Source organism: Protomyctophum parallelum (genome assembly GCF_964188405.1).
Source record: "Protomyctophum parallelum genome assembly, chromosome: 6".
NCBI lineage: Eukaryota > Metazoa > Chordata > Actinopteri > Myctophiformes > Myctophidae > Protomyctophum > Protomyctophum parallelum.
This window is the reverse complement of record NC_139701.1, coordinates 5081465-5099122: the sequence shown is the minus strand read 5'-3', so window position 1 is coordinate 5099122 and position 17658 is coordinate 5081465. Positions and strand designations below refer to the sequence as shown.

Below are 17658 nucleotides of genomic sequence, written 5' to 3'. Positions count from 1 at the left end.
CTGTGTGCTGTGTCCGCTGTGTTTCTTGGAACACAGCGGACAGAATAGAGTTAAAAGGAAGAGACAGACATTTGTGTTTTTCTCTTCTGAGAAAAAGCCAGATGAATAAAAGGTCAGTTACAGCCAGGGAAAACCGAGGGAAGACAATAAAAATAAACACATTAGTCACTTAATGCTCCCCAAATACGAAATACCACACGGGTACTATAGTAGCTCTGTTATATATTGTGTGTGTGTGTGTGTGTGTGTGTGTGTGTGTGTGTGTGTGACAGTGAGAGAGAGAGTATTTGCCTTGTGCACAGGCCCGGCGCCAGGATGAAATGACAGAGGGGGCAATCGGGGGCAGGTATTGGACATGAAGACAATGCGCCACATTTGCATATCTATAGAGGGCAGAGGCGCACGATTTCGTAATTGAATGCCTGGAAATGTACCATTGTTTTGTCTGTAACTATTTGATCTAAGGGGGCAAAGAGGTTGATTTAGGGGGGCAAACACCCCCTTTGCCCTGCCGTGGCGCCGGGCCTGCTTGTGCATCTGTCTGTGCATGCCACCACCTCCTCGAATGAGGACTATTACATGTTGACATTTCTTTGAGAAAGGTCAGCACTGCAAGCACAGTGAGAAACTCTACAAGTAGGTCAACGTCTGCAGTCATTCTCATGGTGTCATCGACCCTGCTGTAGTGTGCCTGTGTGAGTGTGTGTGTGTGTGTGTGTGTGTGTGTGTGTGTGTGTCAGTGTGTGTGTGTGTGTCAGTGTGTGTGTGTGTCAGTGTGTGTGGCCTTCACTGAACCAACAACTTTACACATTCCTCCTCAAATCGTCCATCTATAGGACAGTGGTTTTCAACCCTTTTCATATCAAGGTCCATTATTTATTCGTCATTTGAGCCACGGACCACAATTTGATGAGCCTCTCGTCTCAGATCTAAAAGGCTGAATATTTTGTTGTCGTTGCATGAGATTTTACCCACATTCCCATCAGAGACGAAATGTTTTTATAATCGTCATGGGGGTGCCCCTCCCCCCCCCCCCCCCAGTTGTTTTTTTCTTTCCACCCTAAACCCAAGCGTTTAGGTTCTAAACACTTGTTATTTGTAACACTCTTTAAACGTGTCACAGTGTTTAGATTATAAGAGCATGTTTGTTTAAATGCCATGATTGCAGCACTGAGTCATCTGGTAGGCTACTCCTTTTCATTGTGAACAAGTAGCCTAAGCAGAGTACAGTACTGTTACCCCACCTGGCAGGTGAAAACAAGCATTAGCATTTGAATGCCTGATCTGCATGTGTACAAGGGGACAGGCAACGCGGCCCACCCGCCCCCGGGCCCGGACAAAAGAGGTGTTTTCAGACTTGGATGGTTAGAGTGGCGTGATTACATACAAAGTCAATGCAAAGACGAGAATTGCGCGAACGGGCGCGGCGCGACCTGGCGCGGTACAAACGGGACGAACCGACTAGGCGAATATTCTGTACATATTCAGGTCCAATTCATCATGGGAGCTCGAGCCCCGCCGCCCCCACGGAGTCAACGTCACTCATTCCCATGCTGTATCGATGTGGTATCACATCACCAGTGTGGGAGGTGCCACCACCAGGGTGGGAGGCGACCGCTACACAGGTTTAGCACTCGCTAGGTTGTGTTGTGCTCGAGGGAGATAAGCAAACGTAAAGAGAGAGAAGCTGGGCGAGCGAGGGAGAACGGGATTGAGACGGACGGCATGGATGGAGTACGAGGAAAAAGAAGGGGCAGAGAGAGACATGCATGTCTGCTGCAGCAAGCCCCTTTTCCCCACAAATGCTTTACAAATTCAGTGTTGAACGTCGGAAGAAATACAAATGTCTACGGATCATTTGTCCGGAGTGTGACTCATCTTTCAGTTGCCTCCAAACAATTTTGTACCAAGTGTCATATAAATATCACAATCTCCCAAAAACTATACATGAGCTACATTCTCATGGTGCAATGCTTTGACAAGATTGGTTAATATGCATTGTATCGTTAGCGTTACATACCAACATATTGTATGATAATATAGTAATGGGGGCTTCACCCACATTACAAAGAGCGCTGGTTGCCCTCCTGACCAGCAGGGGGATGAGTCATGCAGAAGCATTGGAGTGGTCAAGCAAGGACAGCTGCTACATAATAGGCTCTTTATGTAACTGTAGTCGTGGTCTTCCAGAAGGCAGCATGATATTGTCTTGTTTCCGTTCATCTCCCCCCACGGCTTCGTTTGACAGCAGGAACACGTGTACCTGTGTTCCTATAGGTCAAACCTGCTGCCGAGCCAATCAAACAAAGCTACGGGGAACAATGAAGCAGAACAGGAAATGGCTTATGCCCCCTTCTGAAACCCTGGAGTGCAGTTATGAACAGAGGCTATATCTTCATTGCGCTGTGCTTGCTATAAGTTGCACAGGAACCCGGAATCCTTAGAGAATTCCCTTCGGCTTTACTTTAGTGCTTATATGTGGACTAGCCTGGTTAATAAACCAGACCGAATCAGCCGTTGGCAAAAATAAATTGCCTGCCGGCGGATTTCGGTCTGGAGAGGCTCAATTGTACGCCCATTTCCTACACCAGAGAATGTGGGCGGCCAATCGGGACACGGTATGCAATATGGGCGGGCTTTGGTACAGTGACTTTCAATGCTTGAGACCTTTGACTGACAGTAGCTCTGACCAATTGCGTCAAAGAGTAAATGTTTCCCTGGAAATTAAATCCAAGCTGAGCCTCCCCAGACTAATATCCTGCGGTCCGTGCGATATTAGTCTGGTTTATTAACCAGGCTATATGTGGACTACTTCCTTGGTCCCGGCATCGTGACGCCATTCGCCATCATCCTCATTGGTCCGGTATGGGCGTGTTGCAGTTCCCGTGGTAGATGTAGACGGGTCCGTCGCAGCGGTAGTACAGCTGGAACACGTCCCCGTAGCCGTGCTCCCGCCACCAGGTGCACAGCTGCCGGTTCCAGCCACAGGCCAGGGCGTGGAACAGGCCCGGGTGCTCCATGCCGATCATGGTGAAGAAGTCCTGGTCCCCGAGGTGGCCCCGGAAGCGGTACTGGTCGGCCAGCTTGGCCACGTTGCCCGGCTGCAGCAGCTGGTTGTACAGCGCCGAGGCCCGCATGCCCCCCAGGTCCAGCAGCATCACCCCGCTGTTGAACCCCGGCAGGCCGTCTGGAGGGGGCTCGCCCACCTGGGTGTTGGGGTTCTCCTTGCGGTACTGCCAAAAGGTGTGTCTGTGAAGACGGGGGAAAAAAGGTGCCAGTCTTTATTGTTCCATTAGGGACGTTTGGCAGACACCATTATTAATATTTTTTTTTTAATGTTTTTTTGTGGCTTTTGCCTTTATTTTATATTTTTTTTATGGAGGGACAGACAGTAGGCTGACAGGAAATAGGGAGAGAGATGGGGGGGGGGTGGGGTGACATGCAGTGAAGGCCGTCGGGATCGGGAGTCGAACCCGCGGCACACTGCCAGACTGGATTACAAAGCCAAGGTGCCTGGACCGCTGAGCCACGGCCCACGCCGCCAGACACCATTATGAACTGAAGTTGATAAGCCACAATAGGTAGTAAACAATTTATTAAAATGCAAATGAAAGCGAAATTCTACTTGCAGAGTCCCTGGGTCTTTTCAAAGAGAGAACAAAAAAAGAGAACACTATTAGAAATTGAAAACTATTATTTCACCTTGGGCGAGTCCATTAATGTATACAGTGTATTGTCGGGCTTTGGAGACGGAAGTAGGCCTGTGAATTAATTTGGAGGGTATTATTCTGCAGGCACACACGCCGTTGTCTCTTGCTGCTGCTGGCTGTACAGAGGCTGCTAGTGGCGCCGGCCCGTCCCCGCAGTGCAGCGGTGGTACACGGAGACTCCACACCAATCACCTTACATTATATACATTGAGTCTGTGCGTGCACGGTTCAATGACTGCCTTTTGTTGTGGCGTTGCATTGGCTGTGCTGTTTCAGCCGCGGTTTGGTTTGAAGTGATAGAGGGACTTTAGAGTGAACATTGCAGACGTGTCAAATAAATGTAGTATTGCGCGTTGCTCTGCACTGTCTGGCTGCAGCCTGCTTTGCTGAGTGTTTCTCTGCACTGTTAGTACAGGAAATCTAAGGAAAATACAGGATCAACCTCAAACTAATGGCAAAAAACTAACAAAGGCAGCTGATTTTGTATCTTCAATATATCCTGAATAACAGAAAAAAGTAGCCTGGAATTGTCTGAGGGGAAAGTGTTGAAAATGGCCTGTACAGTATAGCCACCAAACCATAGACATCCCATATAAGGCAAATATTGATCTAGACTTAAAGAAAATGGCTTTAAGTAGCACGTGACATGTCAAACTATCATGAAAACCCCCTAGTTGTTTGACATGTCACATGCTACTTAAAGCAAATCTAGAAAATATTTGCCTTATATGGGATGTCTATGCTGTACAGGCCATTTTCAACACTTTCCACTCAGATACGAAATCAGCCAAGTATGTATTTTTTAGTAATTAGTTTGAGGTCAAATTACATTATCACTGGACTATGTCTGTCGGCAGGGCGCTTTGCTGCCAGGGATATTTGCCTTCCCATTGGCAAGAGGAACCATTGCCGTTGCTTGTCGTCCCATTGGCTAGAAGCAACCAATCACGTCAGTAATGATTCAAGATATAAATACAACTTGATCAAATACAAAAATGACCTCAGACTTTTAAAAATAAACCCCTCCTCCACACACTGTAGGGAACTTGTAGAGCTGCAGTGAAATGTCTCATTTATGTGTGTGTTGTTGTTGTGGGGCTGATCTCAGGTCAGCAGCTTCTGTTTCAGGCCAACTCTGCTGTCGAGCAAACGGCCCTCAGACCAAAACAGGAAGAGAGCGAGCGGCTCCAGGATCTGGACGTGGTGCCAAAGGCCCCGCCGTGCCAACTGAACTCAGCACCGTGTTCTGCCAGGACACCAAGTCCCAGGTACCAGATACACACACTCACATTATTCTATCATTAAGTGTGTGTGTGTGCTCAGTTTCAGCCATTATAGGAAGCCGCTCAATTTGGAGGAGGCGTTGTTTCCTTTATCCATGATTTATGTCTGCTGCCCTGTGTCCGACATGTCAGCTGTACTGTATTATGTAACGATGCTTTGCCGTCCATGCACGTTGTAACTGGCTGCTCTCCCACTGTCAAACTGCACCGGCAGTGTACAAGTGTCCTGTGTGTGTGTGTGTGTGTCAGTGTGTGTGTGTGTGTGTGTGTGTGTGTTTGTGTGTGTACGTGCAAGTGTGTGTATGTGTGTAATTATGGCTGCAATAGTTAATCAATTAATAGATTATAATCGCTGTTTTGTGTTTCAATCGCTGTTTTGTGCAAGTCATTATAGGCAAATCAAACAATTGTTCAAAAATAGTGTCTATAAAGCTCACTGCATTGTGAGGTTATAGATCGGCTATTTTCACTATTTTTGCATGACACCATTGTGCGATACTTAAATGGTTAATTAACTTGATATGATGATGAAATTATGTCCACTGTGTGTTTTTTTAGGGTGTACACGTGATTCTGTATATTGTATCTCCATTTGTTAAGTACAGTATGCTATGTACAGTAAGTATGCCATGCCTGGCCTACCTGTAAACCAAAAGCTATGTCCTAGTACGTAAAGTACATCTGTACACACCAAATACAATTATTCCGATTCTGTGATACATACTGTACACAAAAAGTACTAAATGTTGTGTCCTCAAGATTGGATCTGTGACACCATGCATCTTCCACACATTCCACTTTACTTCACTTCGTATTGACATTTGAACTCCATCTCTCCTGCTCCTTACTTTTGGAAGACAACGCATAAGAGCTATCAGGAATCAATATAGGGGGTCTTAGGTCAGGGAAAAAAACATGCTTTACCTACAGAACAAGGAGTTAACTATGCTATTATTGCACATAGAGATCTTTGAGGCGGGGTAGGCAAGGGGAGAATAATGTTTTTGTTGAGCTGTATGCATTCAAGGCCAAATCGGTGCCAAAGGAACTCCTGAGACTCTTCCGACCCAAGTGAACGGGTCAGGCTGTTAAAACACTCTAGAAACCCCGCTAAGTAGCCCCTTGTGGCTGAGATGCTCCTTGTTTGAACGTATATAAAACCCCATGCTCTAATTTTTCACTGGAAGAAGCACTAGACTAGAGGAAAGGCCATGGCTGACCAATATATGAGGTCAATGGAAAAAAGGGAATATTATCCACACACTCTTGTATAAAGTTTGAGTTTCATTATTTCATGAAAACACAATCAGCAGCAGTTCCACCTAGAGAAACGGAACGCGTCTCGGCACACAGGCCTGCCTCAGCGTTTCAAACAGTTTGAAGCACTGAGGAAGGCCTGCGAGCCTGCATACCGAAACCATTGATATTCAAGAATCTGCACCCATCAGCTACAGAGACCATCAACTTGACTATACCCGAGTAGAGCGCGCCTTCACCGCCTTCACCATTTCGGGGCAGCGGTGGCCTAAGGGTTAGAGGAGCACGCTCTTGTTGCCGAAAGGTTGCCGGTTCGATTCCCCGGACGGGCAGGACAACAGTATAAGACTGTGCTTGTACTGGTCAGCTCCCAGGTTTTAATGTGTGTGTGTGTGTGTGTGTGTGCGTGTCTGTCTGTGTGTTTCTATGTGCAGGGCGTTGCTTAAAATGAGCACCTGTGCTCAGCTACTTCCCTGGGTAAAAAAATAATTAAAAGAAACGGTTCTGTTGTTCCAATATATAAGCTCATCATGCAGTCTTTAAAAAACATGTTTTGAGGTATCTTGAGGACAGAAACCTCCCGTGGATCAGAAGGGCAAAAGCCTGCTTGATCTAGACTTTCAGTATGACAACACATCGCTACTTGTGTTGTTAGCTTGAAGATCTGTTATCTTTCCTCTGCCTTTCATCGGCCCCTCCCCTTTTCCCTCAGCAGAAACAGCGAGCGTACGCCGCATGGTGCAACAGCTGTAGGCTGTTTGCGCAGCAGCACACAGACGGCATAAACAACGCTGGAAACTGCTGCGTTTGTCTGGTGGTGAAACCGTTTAAAATGAGGGTTGCGTGACACTGCTGAAAATAAGTTAATCGGCAACAATGTTTAATTGGTGCGGGTGGTGGCGGTGGCTTCAAAAACATTTTGTTGTAACTCCCCGACAGCGAGAAGCTATATACATGGACGACCGACCCCACACGCTCTATTTCTGTACCCTATCGGACTTAAATTAGTGCTGGATTAAGAAACTTCACTGGTTCTGAATGTGTTCCACACTTTAGTGGAACACACCATTTTGACCTGAGATCAGATTCAAAAAATGTCTTCTACATCCTGACAGTTTTCTGAAAAAGCTATGTTTCTATGTCAGTCGTCCTTCGATTTTTCAAAAATAGCAGACCTACAAGCTCGTATTTTTCAATAGTTAAACACCAAAAGGGGTTCCCGCACAAAATTGGTTAACCCATTCTGACCTGAGATCAGATTCATACGAGGTTTCCACTGGACACACACTGGTCTGATTAACCCATTCTGACCTGAGATCAGATTCTAAAAAAATGTCAGTCGTTCTTCGATTTTTCAAAAAATAGCAGACCTACAAGCTCGTATCGCGCCACTCGGTGGCGCGATATGAGCTTGTAGATCTGCTATTTTTCAATAGCTAAAGCATAACACGATGCCGACACCAAAACGGGTGCCCGTTCAGAATGGGTTAAAGTGTGGGCAGATGGAATCAAAGTGCACCGTGGGTAGGCTGCTACAGTATGGAGGATGACATCTCGCCCACTGTGTACAGTCAGAACAGTATGGAGGATGACCCACTGTGTACAGTCAGAACATCATTTTAGGTCTTTCTTTTTTGTTTCACGTCGGCTCCACTCTAGATCTATCTTCTCTGAATCGCATCGCAGGCCAGGGGTCCATTAGGGCTAGGGGTCCATTAGGCCAGGGGTCCATTAGGGTTTGGGTCAGTCCTTTTGAACCCGTGAGAGCTCAATGTGCATAATATATCTAATCTGATATGTTCTATTTATTCTGACTGAAGTGAGGTTTATTGACTTAGTATTGCTTTACAGTTAGTTATTGTAAGCAACTTTAATATTGCTTATAGTTAGTTAACCCATTTTGGCCGGGAACCCCTTTGTGTTTTAAACATGTTATAATTTAGCTATTGGAAAATAGCAGATCTACAAGCTACGAGGTAGGTCTTTTTTTTTTTTTTTTTTTTTATCGTTCAAATATTTATTTCAGAAAACTGGAGGATTTAGAAGATTCTTTTTAAATTTCGAGGTCAGGCCTAAATGGGTTAATTACATTCCGAGGAGTCCATTTGGTTACATCTGTGTACTCTTCGGAGCTACACCAAAGCCTGAGTGCTGAGTTCATGTCATAACGTCACAGTCCATGAGAGACCTCATGGATAGGGTTAATCTACCACCATCAGCCAGGACTCAGAAGGTTTCATGGCTTTCATCTGCCCATTCCATCTGAGATTTGGGCCAAATGGTGGAACTAGAGGAAAGGCCATGGGGTCACAAAAATATGACTGTGGAAGGATTTTTACATCCAACAAAACAGTGATCAATGTCACCTTTTAGTGGTAAAAAAATAATAATCAAGCTACCAGTGCAGAACCACTCATCTAGAAATATATCCAAGTACTCCGAAGAGTACACAAATAATGTACCGGTAACCAAATGGACTCCTCGGAATGTAATTAAAGGACCACTTCACCACTTTTCAACCTAACTTCATATAATAGGTCCTCACTAATAATCTTGAAAAAATGGCGCAATCTTTTTCTACTCGGCCTGTGTCTCATAGGAGGGCTGTGGGCAGTTCAGAAACCGTCTTCCAGTGACATCATCGATGGGGAATATAAGCTAATAAAAACTGCAGGCTTTCTAGTCCTGAAAAGTTGCAATGCGAAAATGGAAGCCATCGTTTTTGTAAACTGCCCACAGCCCTCCTATGAGACACACACTGAGTAGAAAAAAATCGTGCCATTTTATCATGATTATTAGTGAGGACCTATTATATGAAGATAGGTTGAAAAGTGCTGAAGTGGTCCTTTAACTACCAGTGCAGAACCATTCCTCTAGAAATATATCCAAGTCATCGATCTGATCTCGGAAGAGAATTAAAAACAACAAAGCTGTTGATACTCCAACTCGGTATTCCCTGCAGGATAAAGTACAAAATGCTCTTTTCAATGTGCCGGCTGGCCAGCAGCCAATCCACTGACAGGGGGGGGAATGAATCTCTGCCTAGCATGTATTTGTATACACAGATTACGCACACACACCACCACTCTCTATAAGTCATTGTACGATAAAATATTCATGGAAGAATGTGCTCGTCTTTCTTAACCCATTCTGACCTGAGATCAGATTCTAAAAATGTCAGTCGTTCTTCGATTGTTTAAAAAAATAGCAGACCTACAAGCTCATATCGCGCCACTCGGTGGCGCGATATGAGCTTGTAGATCTGCTATTTTTCAATAGCTAAAGCATAACATGATGCCGACACCAAAATGGGTGCCCGGTCAGAATGGATTAACACACACACACACACACACACACACACACACACACACACACACACACACACACACACACACACACACACACACGATGGAATGAATGAATGCAGGGGTGCAGTGTCTTAGAGTTCTAGACCGTCGTCAGCACTTTAGTACTTATGTATTGTTTTGAATATGAATCACCACTTAAATCACCTGATCTAAAGTGAACGCACGGGTGAAATTTATGTGCAGCCGTTATAGCTAACCCTAACCCAAAATGCGAATTATTCTATCCATGGCAAAGACTGTTAAAGAGGAGGATGATGTGGCCGGTTATTAGTTATTACACATACTTTCTCACTATAATCTACCAGGACCATCAGACACTCATCTCATCATGCGGCACTTTTAGTGCCGACCTATAAATAGCAGTAATACGCTTTGCTGTTCTCTACAGTGCTCTCGGACTGCAGAACCGGAGACCCTCGCGGCCCATTCGTCTCCCTTAAGTCAAATCAAGGGCCTACGTGCTTAGAGACACGTAATGTATTTGCGGGCGAGGCAAAGACAAGTGTAGCGTTGGTTTGCACAGCCTGTTTTGGACACAAGGCCTCGTAATGACCTCCTCAAATAAGTGTGGAGTGCATTCCTGTGTTTGCAGAAGAATGAGACTGGCAGCCAACAAACGCTGCTCACATGAGTGGCTAACTCCCTTAGGATGAGGTAAGTCACATTCACTCGGTGACTGCAGGACGCAATGAAGTTCACTTAAAATGTATCGCACTAACAAACTTTTCTGTTTCCAGTACTGTGAACACATCTTTACACAATCTATAAGCATACAATAAGGTCAGACTAAAGAGGTCCTTTGTCCACCAGTCGACCTTGAGGCTTAATCAGGAGTTGTAGTAGCCACGGGGTAATCTAAGCGGTGGATATTGCTCTTGTCTTCATGTCTTATGTATGTAAATTGTCTTGTTCTTTGTGTTATGTCAAATGTGTGTATATGTGTTCTGCATACTTGGCTGCTGTGTCGCAAGACACATTTCAGTGTGAACTGACAATAAAGTACTAGATCATATCATATCATTACACATACAGTATGTAGAGATTTATCACATTGTTTAGATGCAGACGGCTACAGTAGCAGATTCTCTCCAGGAACATTTGTATTATTCTTTGGCCATTTTTGCTTTATTTAGAATGAAAAGAGACGGACAGGAAACAGAGGGCAGAGAGAAAGGTAGACATCATGACCCGAGTCGGATTTGAGCTCAACAAGGAGAATGTGGCTGTGTCGTCCATAATGAATAAATTGCATTTTCATAGCGCTTTAGCCATGTGCTCAAAGCGCTTTACAAATGGTTCATTCATTCATACATTGGGAGGTGATGCAGCCATGCAGGCTCTCGTAATTATGTTTTTAACTTTGTCGTCATTTACTACATTCAGCCTCCACAACGTCAATATAGGGATCTCACCCCGGAACATGACTGTTGGCATATCTCAAAGTGATGCACTTTCTGTACACTTTGACCTCTAGTCCCGGGGTGGGCAACTTTGACCATGGAGAGGGCCACTATATTTCCACACTCACTCCCTATAGGGCCATATATTACCATATATTACCGATATATATTACCGATCTACAAGCTCAAAACGCGTCGCGCTGCGACACGTTTTGAGCTTGTAGATCGGCTATCTTTGCTATATTCGAATTGGAATCCTGAAAACGTACATTTTTATGTATTTTCAAATGCCTTTAATTATACGTGTGTTGTTGAGCATTGAGCTACTAATTTAGACTGAAGTAATTAAAGCAGGTCATGTTTGCATGTTGTGGAATTGTATTCTGATATTAACCTGAGGGCCACATTAAGTGAAGGTGGGGGCCGCATGGCATGTGGCCCCCGGGCCGCCAGTTGCCCACCCCTGCTCTAGACCCTGGTGTGAGTTAACTGAATAAATGATGGTGCTTACAACTTGGTGACGATGGATGGACACGACCCCACACCCCCGCCCCAGGTGTGGACTGTCTGTCATCAGGCAGCATGTTGGAAACTAAGCCTTGCGTTAGTTCAGGCAGTTCACTGACGTATAGCAGCTGGTCATTAGGGATGGGAATTGATTAAAAAAAGTAAATTAGCAGATTCCGGTCCATTTCTTTATTGATTCCTGATACAGATTGCCATTGTGGAAATGGAGTAGCTGGCATACAGAGGCTGTCAACCATTGTGTACAGTGTAGAAAAAGAACGGAGAAAATGCTTAGTTTGTATAACATACATAAATCTGTTTCCCTCCCAACATGCATTTCACAGTGACGCGTGATCTGCAGGAAGATGGCGGGTGTAGGAGTTGTTTTGTTTTGTTTTTTTGGCAAAAATGAAGTAAATTCGAATAATGGAAGCCAATGGTGGTGGTTGCAAGCAGTGCACATTGAGGCTGGAGGACAGGGCTGTGCGGCGCTAGGTTCCTTGAGGCTGTCCGTGCGCCGTGGCGTTGTGAGACGGGCCCCAAAGCGCCGTGGCGTTGTGAGACGGGCCCCAAAGCGCCGTGGTGTTGTGAGACGGGCCCCAAAGCGCTGTGGTGTTATGAGACGGGCCCCAAAGCGCTGTGGTGTTATGAGACGGGCCCCAAAGCGCTGTGGTGTTATGAGACGGGCCCCAAAGCGCTGTGGTGTTATGAGACGGGCCCCAAAGCGCTGTGGTGTTATGAGACGGGCCCCAAAGCGCTGTGGTGTTATGAGACGGGCCCCAAAGCGCCGTGGTGTTGTGAGACGGGCCCCAAAGCGCCGTGGCGTTGTGAGACGGGCCCCAAAGCGCCGTGGCGTTGTGAGACGGGCCCCAAAGCGCCGTGGCGTTGTGAGACGGGCCCCAAAGCGCCGTGGCGTTGTGAGATGGGCCCCAAAGCGCCGTGGCGTTGTGAGACGGGCCCCAAAGCGCCGTGGCGTTGTGAGATGGGCCCCAAAGCGCCGTGGCGTTGTGAGATGGGCCCCAAAGCGCTGTGGCGTTGTGAGACGGGCCCCAAAGCGCCGTGGCGTTGTGAGACGGGCCCCAAAGCGCCGTGGCGTTGTGAGACGGGCCCCAAAGCGCCGTGGCGTTGTGAGATGGGCCCCAAAGCGCTGTGGCGTTGTGAGACGGGCCCCAAAGCGCCGTGGCGTTGTGAGACGGGCCCCAAAGCGCCGTGGCGTTGTGAGACGGGCCCCAAAGCGCTGTGGCGTTGTGAGACGGGCCCCAAAGCGCTGTGGCGTTGTGAGACGGGCCCCAAAGCGCCGTGGCGTTGTGAGACGGGCCCCAAAGCGCCGTGGCGTTGTGAGACGGGCCCCAAAGCGCCGTGGCGTTGTGAGACGGGCCCCAAAGCGCCGTGGCGTTGTGAGACGGGCCCCAAAGCGCTGTGGCGTTGTGAGACGGGCCCCAAAGCGCCATGGCGTTGTGAGACGGGCCCCAAAGCGCCGTGGCGTTGTGAGACGGGCCCCAAAGCGCCATGGCGTTGTGAGACGGGCCCCAAAGCGCCGTGGTGTTGTGAGACGGGCCCCAAAGCGCCGTGGTGTTGTGAGACGGGCCCCAAAGCGCCGTGGCGTTGTGAGACGGGCCCCAAAGCGCCGTGGCGTTGTGAGACGGGCCCCAAAGCGCCGTGGCGTTGTGAGACGGGCCCCAAAGCGCCGTGGGGTTGTGAGACGGGCCCCAAAGCGCTGTGGCGTTGTGAGACGGGCCCCAAAGCGCCGTGGCGTTGTGAGACGGGCCCCAAAGCGCCGTGGCGTTATGAGACGGGCCCCAAAGCGCCGTGGCGTTGTGAGACGGGCCCCAAAGCGCCGTGGCGTTGTGAGACGGGCCCCAAAGCGCCGTGGCGTTGTGAGACGGGCCCCAAAGCGCCGTGGGGTTGTGAGACGGGCCCCAAAGCGCTGTGGCGTTGTGAGACGGGCCCCAAAGCGCCGTGGCGTTGTGAGATGGGCCCCAAAGCGCCGTGGCGTTGTGAGACGGGCCCCAAAGCGCCGTGGCGTTGTGAGACGGGCCCCAAAGCGCCGTGGCGTTGTGAGACGGGCCCCAAAGCGCCGTGGCGTTGTGAGACGGGCCCCAAAGCGCCGTGGTGTTGTGAGACGGGCCCCAAAGCACCGTGGCGTTGTGAGACGGGCCCCAAAGCGAGCAGCAGTCTTGCTCTGTACTAAGGAAGGTCTTAGACATAACAGGCGACACTTCGCGACAATTTTCTTAAATTTAGAATAGATTAGAATAGATAACATTTTAACATGTAAAAAACAAAAAGCATGAAAAAAGATGTCTTGGAGTTAACAATTCAGATTCACTAACAATTCACAGAAATTGACCGGAAAAAATCAGGTCGCAAATACAAGCGGCCAAAATGAGTTTTCCCCGACGGGTGGCTGGCATCTCCCTTAGAGATAGGGTGAGAAGTTCAGTCACACAAGAGAGACTCGGAGTAGAACCGCTGCTCCTTCGCCTGGAAAGGAGCCAGCTGAGGTGGTTCGGGCATCTGGTTAGGATGCCTCTCGGGCGTCTCCCTAGGGAGGTCCTCGATACACGTCCCATTGGGAGGAGACCCCGGGGCAGACCAAGGCGCAGTTGGAGGAAACACATCGACTCACTGGCCTTGGAACGTCTCGGGATCCCCCAGGAGGAAGTCACTATGTTGCTCTGGAGAGGGAAGTCTGGTGGAGCTGTTGCCCCCGCGACCCGACTACGGATAAGCGGTTGAAGATGGATGGATGGATGGACTAACAATTCAGGTTATCAATTCCCATCGCTACTGACCGACTATCTCATTCCCCAATCACATTCAAACTGCTCTTTCTAAGCTGAGAGCACGACTCACTCTGCAAATCATTCACGCAGCTGCTGCTCCACTTATTACTTGTACATGCATGCTGTGCAGAATGGTTCTTCTTCATGTGTGACTTTGTGCGATAGTTTCATCATGTGGGGTATTTTATTGTGCTTAACATACTGTAGATTATCTTGCATGCTGCTAGGATTAATTGGAATCCTAAAACAACTGACAGATTACAACTTGTCCAAAATGCAGCAGCCAGAGTTTTAACTAGAACTAAGATGAGAGAACATATTACTCCAGTTTTGGCATCACTGCACTGGCTTCCGGTTGTTTTTAGGATTGATTTTAAAATTATTTTACTTGTCTATAAAGCTCTCAATGGTCTCGCACCTTCCTACCTACATGACTGCCTGCCTAAATATGTCCCAAACCGCCCCCTAAGGTCTTCCACTGCTGGCCTGCTCGCTTTGCCTAAAAAAATGGCAACTAAAAAATACGGGGAAGCAGCTTTTTGCTTCTACGGGCCGTCGGCATGGAACAAGCTCCCACTGTACCTTCGTCATGCAGCCTCTGTAGACATTTTTAAAGCTCAGCTCAAGACCCACTTCTACAACATTGCTTTTAAGTGATCTTATATATTTTTTGTTATTCATGTCCTCACTGTACTGCATTACTGCTTGTTTTTTAATGTCGTTGCCTTGCTTTTCTTTTATTCTCCATTGTTCTGTAAAGCACGTTGAGCTGCATTTGATGTCATGAAAGGTGCTATACAAATAAAGTTTTATTATTATTATTATTATTATTGGGGAGCATTCTCAGGGCCGAGCCTTTGCTGCCAAAATAAACTGTATATATTTTGTTGCAATAAATAATTTGACGTGAGTGACAGTGCTAATGCATCTGTGATGAACAATCATGAACCACTTAAGCCCCATATACTTCATCGCATGACAAATTAATTCGTTGTGATTCTTTTCACACAAATAAAATAAATCTAATGTGGTTAAGGTAATGCTAATGCCATGTACCATTTGCTGCAGCGTTCAACTGTACCGTAGGTTTCAAAACAGCTAGCAACCGTTTCAGAAATCCACTACTGACCTTTCAAGGAATTTGGATGTGAAATCACTGGCTCGCAGAAATACGTCAGCGATGTAAAATGTACATGACTCTATTTCACGGTGAATTCCTACACGAGTATTGAACATCAGGGACTGTTTAGAGGAGATACAGTACAGCAGGCTGGATGAACAAGTTCATGTGTTTACAATTACCAGAACATTCCTTGTCTAACCCTCACCATCACAGCTTATACAATACCGCTGCAGCTGTTTTTCTTCAGCAAAGTTAGGTAACAAGACAATAAACATAACCTGTGTGATCAGTTCAGGCCAGAAAACAATATAGTACTGGCTTTTACCATTTGCAAACCACAGCAGTACAGCTGTCAGAACCTGTCAGGACAGTTTGTCTTGATTCACAGTTGGTTGGGCAACACTGGTGCGCAACCAAGTATAAAACTGTCTTTAATAATGAGAATGGGTTAAAGTACCATAGCAAGATAGACCCGTGCTGTGGCTTACAATCCATAATGTCAAAACATTTAAAAGGAATACAAGTCATATTGTAATTTCAATACTAATTGTAAAACATGTTTTCTAGCACGCAACCCAATTAATCTCCTGACTAATTGGGTTGCGCGCTATAGATGTTTTCAGGAAGTTCTGGAATAGGAATGAGACACTCCCGATACCATGATGTTCATCTGAGCGGGCACTGTGGACAACTGGTCCATGAAGCCCTCGACGCAGTTCAATTAATTATTTAATTGATATGACGTTGAGACCAACGGTTTGTTGGTCTGTATTATTTGTCTCGTCTCGTCCTTGTCTGTTTGTCTTGTACTGGTCTGTAGTGTCTGTATGTTTTGTATTTGTTTAAAATCATACCCGTGTGAACTGAGTGGTGCAACTCCCTTCTCTCTCTCTCTCTCTCTCTCATTAACAGGCAACAGTGCAGCACTATGGGGCGGCGGTGGCTCAGGGGTAGAGTGCCTGGATGGTAACCGTAAGGTTGCCAGTTCGAACCCGGGCTCCCCCAGAGTTACTGTCGAAGTGTCCTTGAGCAAGACACTGAACCCCTAATTGCTCCCGATGAGCTAGTTGGTGCCTTGCATGGTTTCCGCTGCCATCGGTGTATGAATGTGTGTGTGAATGGGTGAATGTAATGCACAATCTCTGTAAAGCGCCTTGGATAAAGGCGCTATATAAATGCACCATTTACCATTTACCACTATCCCACTCTCTGTTTCTGGCACAACAGCGCCCCTACTGGTACCAATAGTGTACTAATGGTGCTCACAGTCACATAGGTGCGTGTGTGGGTGAACCAACACATAGGCAGTGAAGTTTTGAGTGGTTGCACTAAGCAAAAATTGAAAAAGAATATATATATATATATATATATATATATATATTCATCTGCAGTTCTGCACCAATTAGTGGAACAGATGGACCACTCTATTTTCTGCCCCCCCTGTACCAGTACCGGGTTAGGGTTAGTACAGCCAGAACCTCTCTCACCATCTGAATACATAACCTCGTGGCCAAGAAGCCTGCGGTCCTCACAGTGTCTCGCTCTCTTTGGGCTTGACAGTTTCACAGAAACAGTTGTCGCCCTCCTCCGCTGTTCTGTTCTGTTCTGTTGCCAACCTCTCAAAAGGTGTTGTTGTCTCTCTCACATTGGGGAAAGAACTGCAAGCATTTAGCAGCAGGACAGGGACACTCTGTTCTGCTTTCCCCTCCTTCCAAAATGTTTTCCCTTCTCACCAACGTTCAGAACCAGGACACTAAAGGCTGCTTCAAAACAACTCCAAAGGGGGGGGTGTGGGTCATGGAGGGACTGAAAATGAGAAAATGCCTGGCCCTTTTAACCCGTTTTGGGTGGGAACCCCTTTTGGTGTTTTAACTATTGAAAAATAGCAGATCTACAAGCTCATAGCGCGGCACTCGGTGCCGCGCTCTGGTCTTTGACAGAGTGAACATTTTAACTCAAATCTTTGCTTCTGGGGGGTCCGTGGTGGAAGAATATATTTTCAGAAGGGGGGGGCGGAGGCATATTACATGTAATTTTTGGGGTTCTTGACATGAAATATTGAGCACCACTGATACAGAAACATTAAGGTTTTTCAGAAAACTGTCAGGATTTTGAAGACATTTTTTTTAATTTCGACTTCAGACCTAAATGGGTTACCAGCTGATCGTCTCGGTAGAGCAGTGGAAGACTAGGTATCTAAAGGAGAGTTGCAGCACCGACAGGA

General features: G+C 46.9%; 1 protein-coding gene across 1 annotated transcript in view; it reads right to left on the bottom strand.

Moving 5' to 3' along the window:
- Nucleotides 1-2699: 2699 nt before the first annotated feature.
- xxylt1 (xyloside xylosyltransferase 1) overlaps nucleotides 2700-17658 on the bottom strand; it is a 52648-nt gene continuing 37689 nt past the window's right edge. The window contains exon 5 of the mRNA XM_083767453.1: nucleotides 2700-3249. Within this exon, the coding sequence (XP_083623579.1) occupies nucleotides 2853-3249 (397 nt within the window). The 3' untranslated portion in view covers nucleotides 2700-2852. The remainder of the gene's footprint in view (nucleotides 3250-17658) is intronic.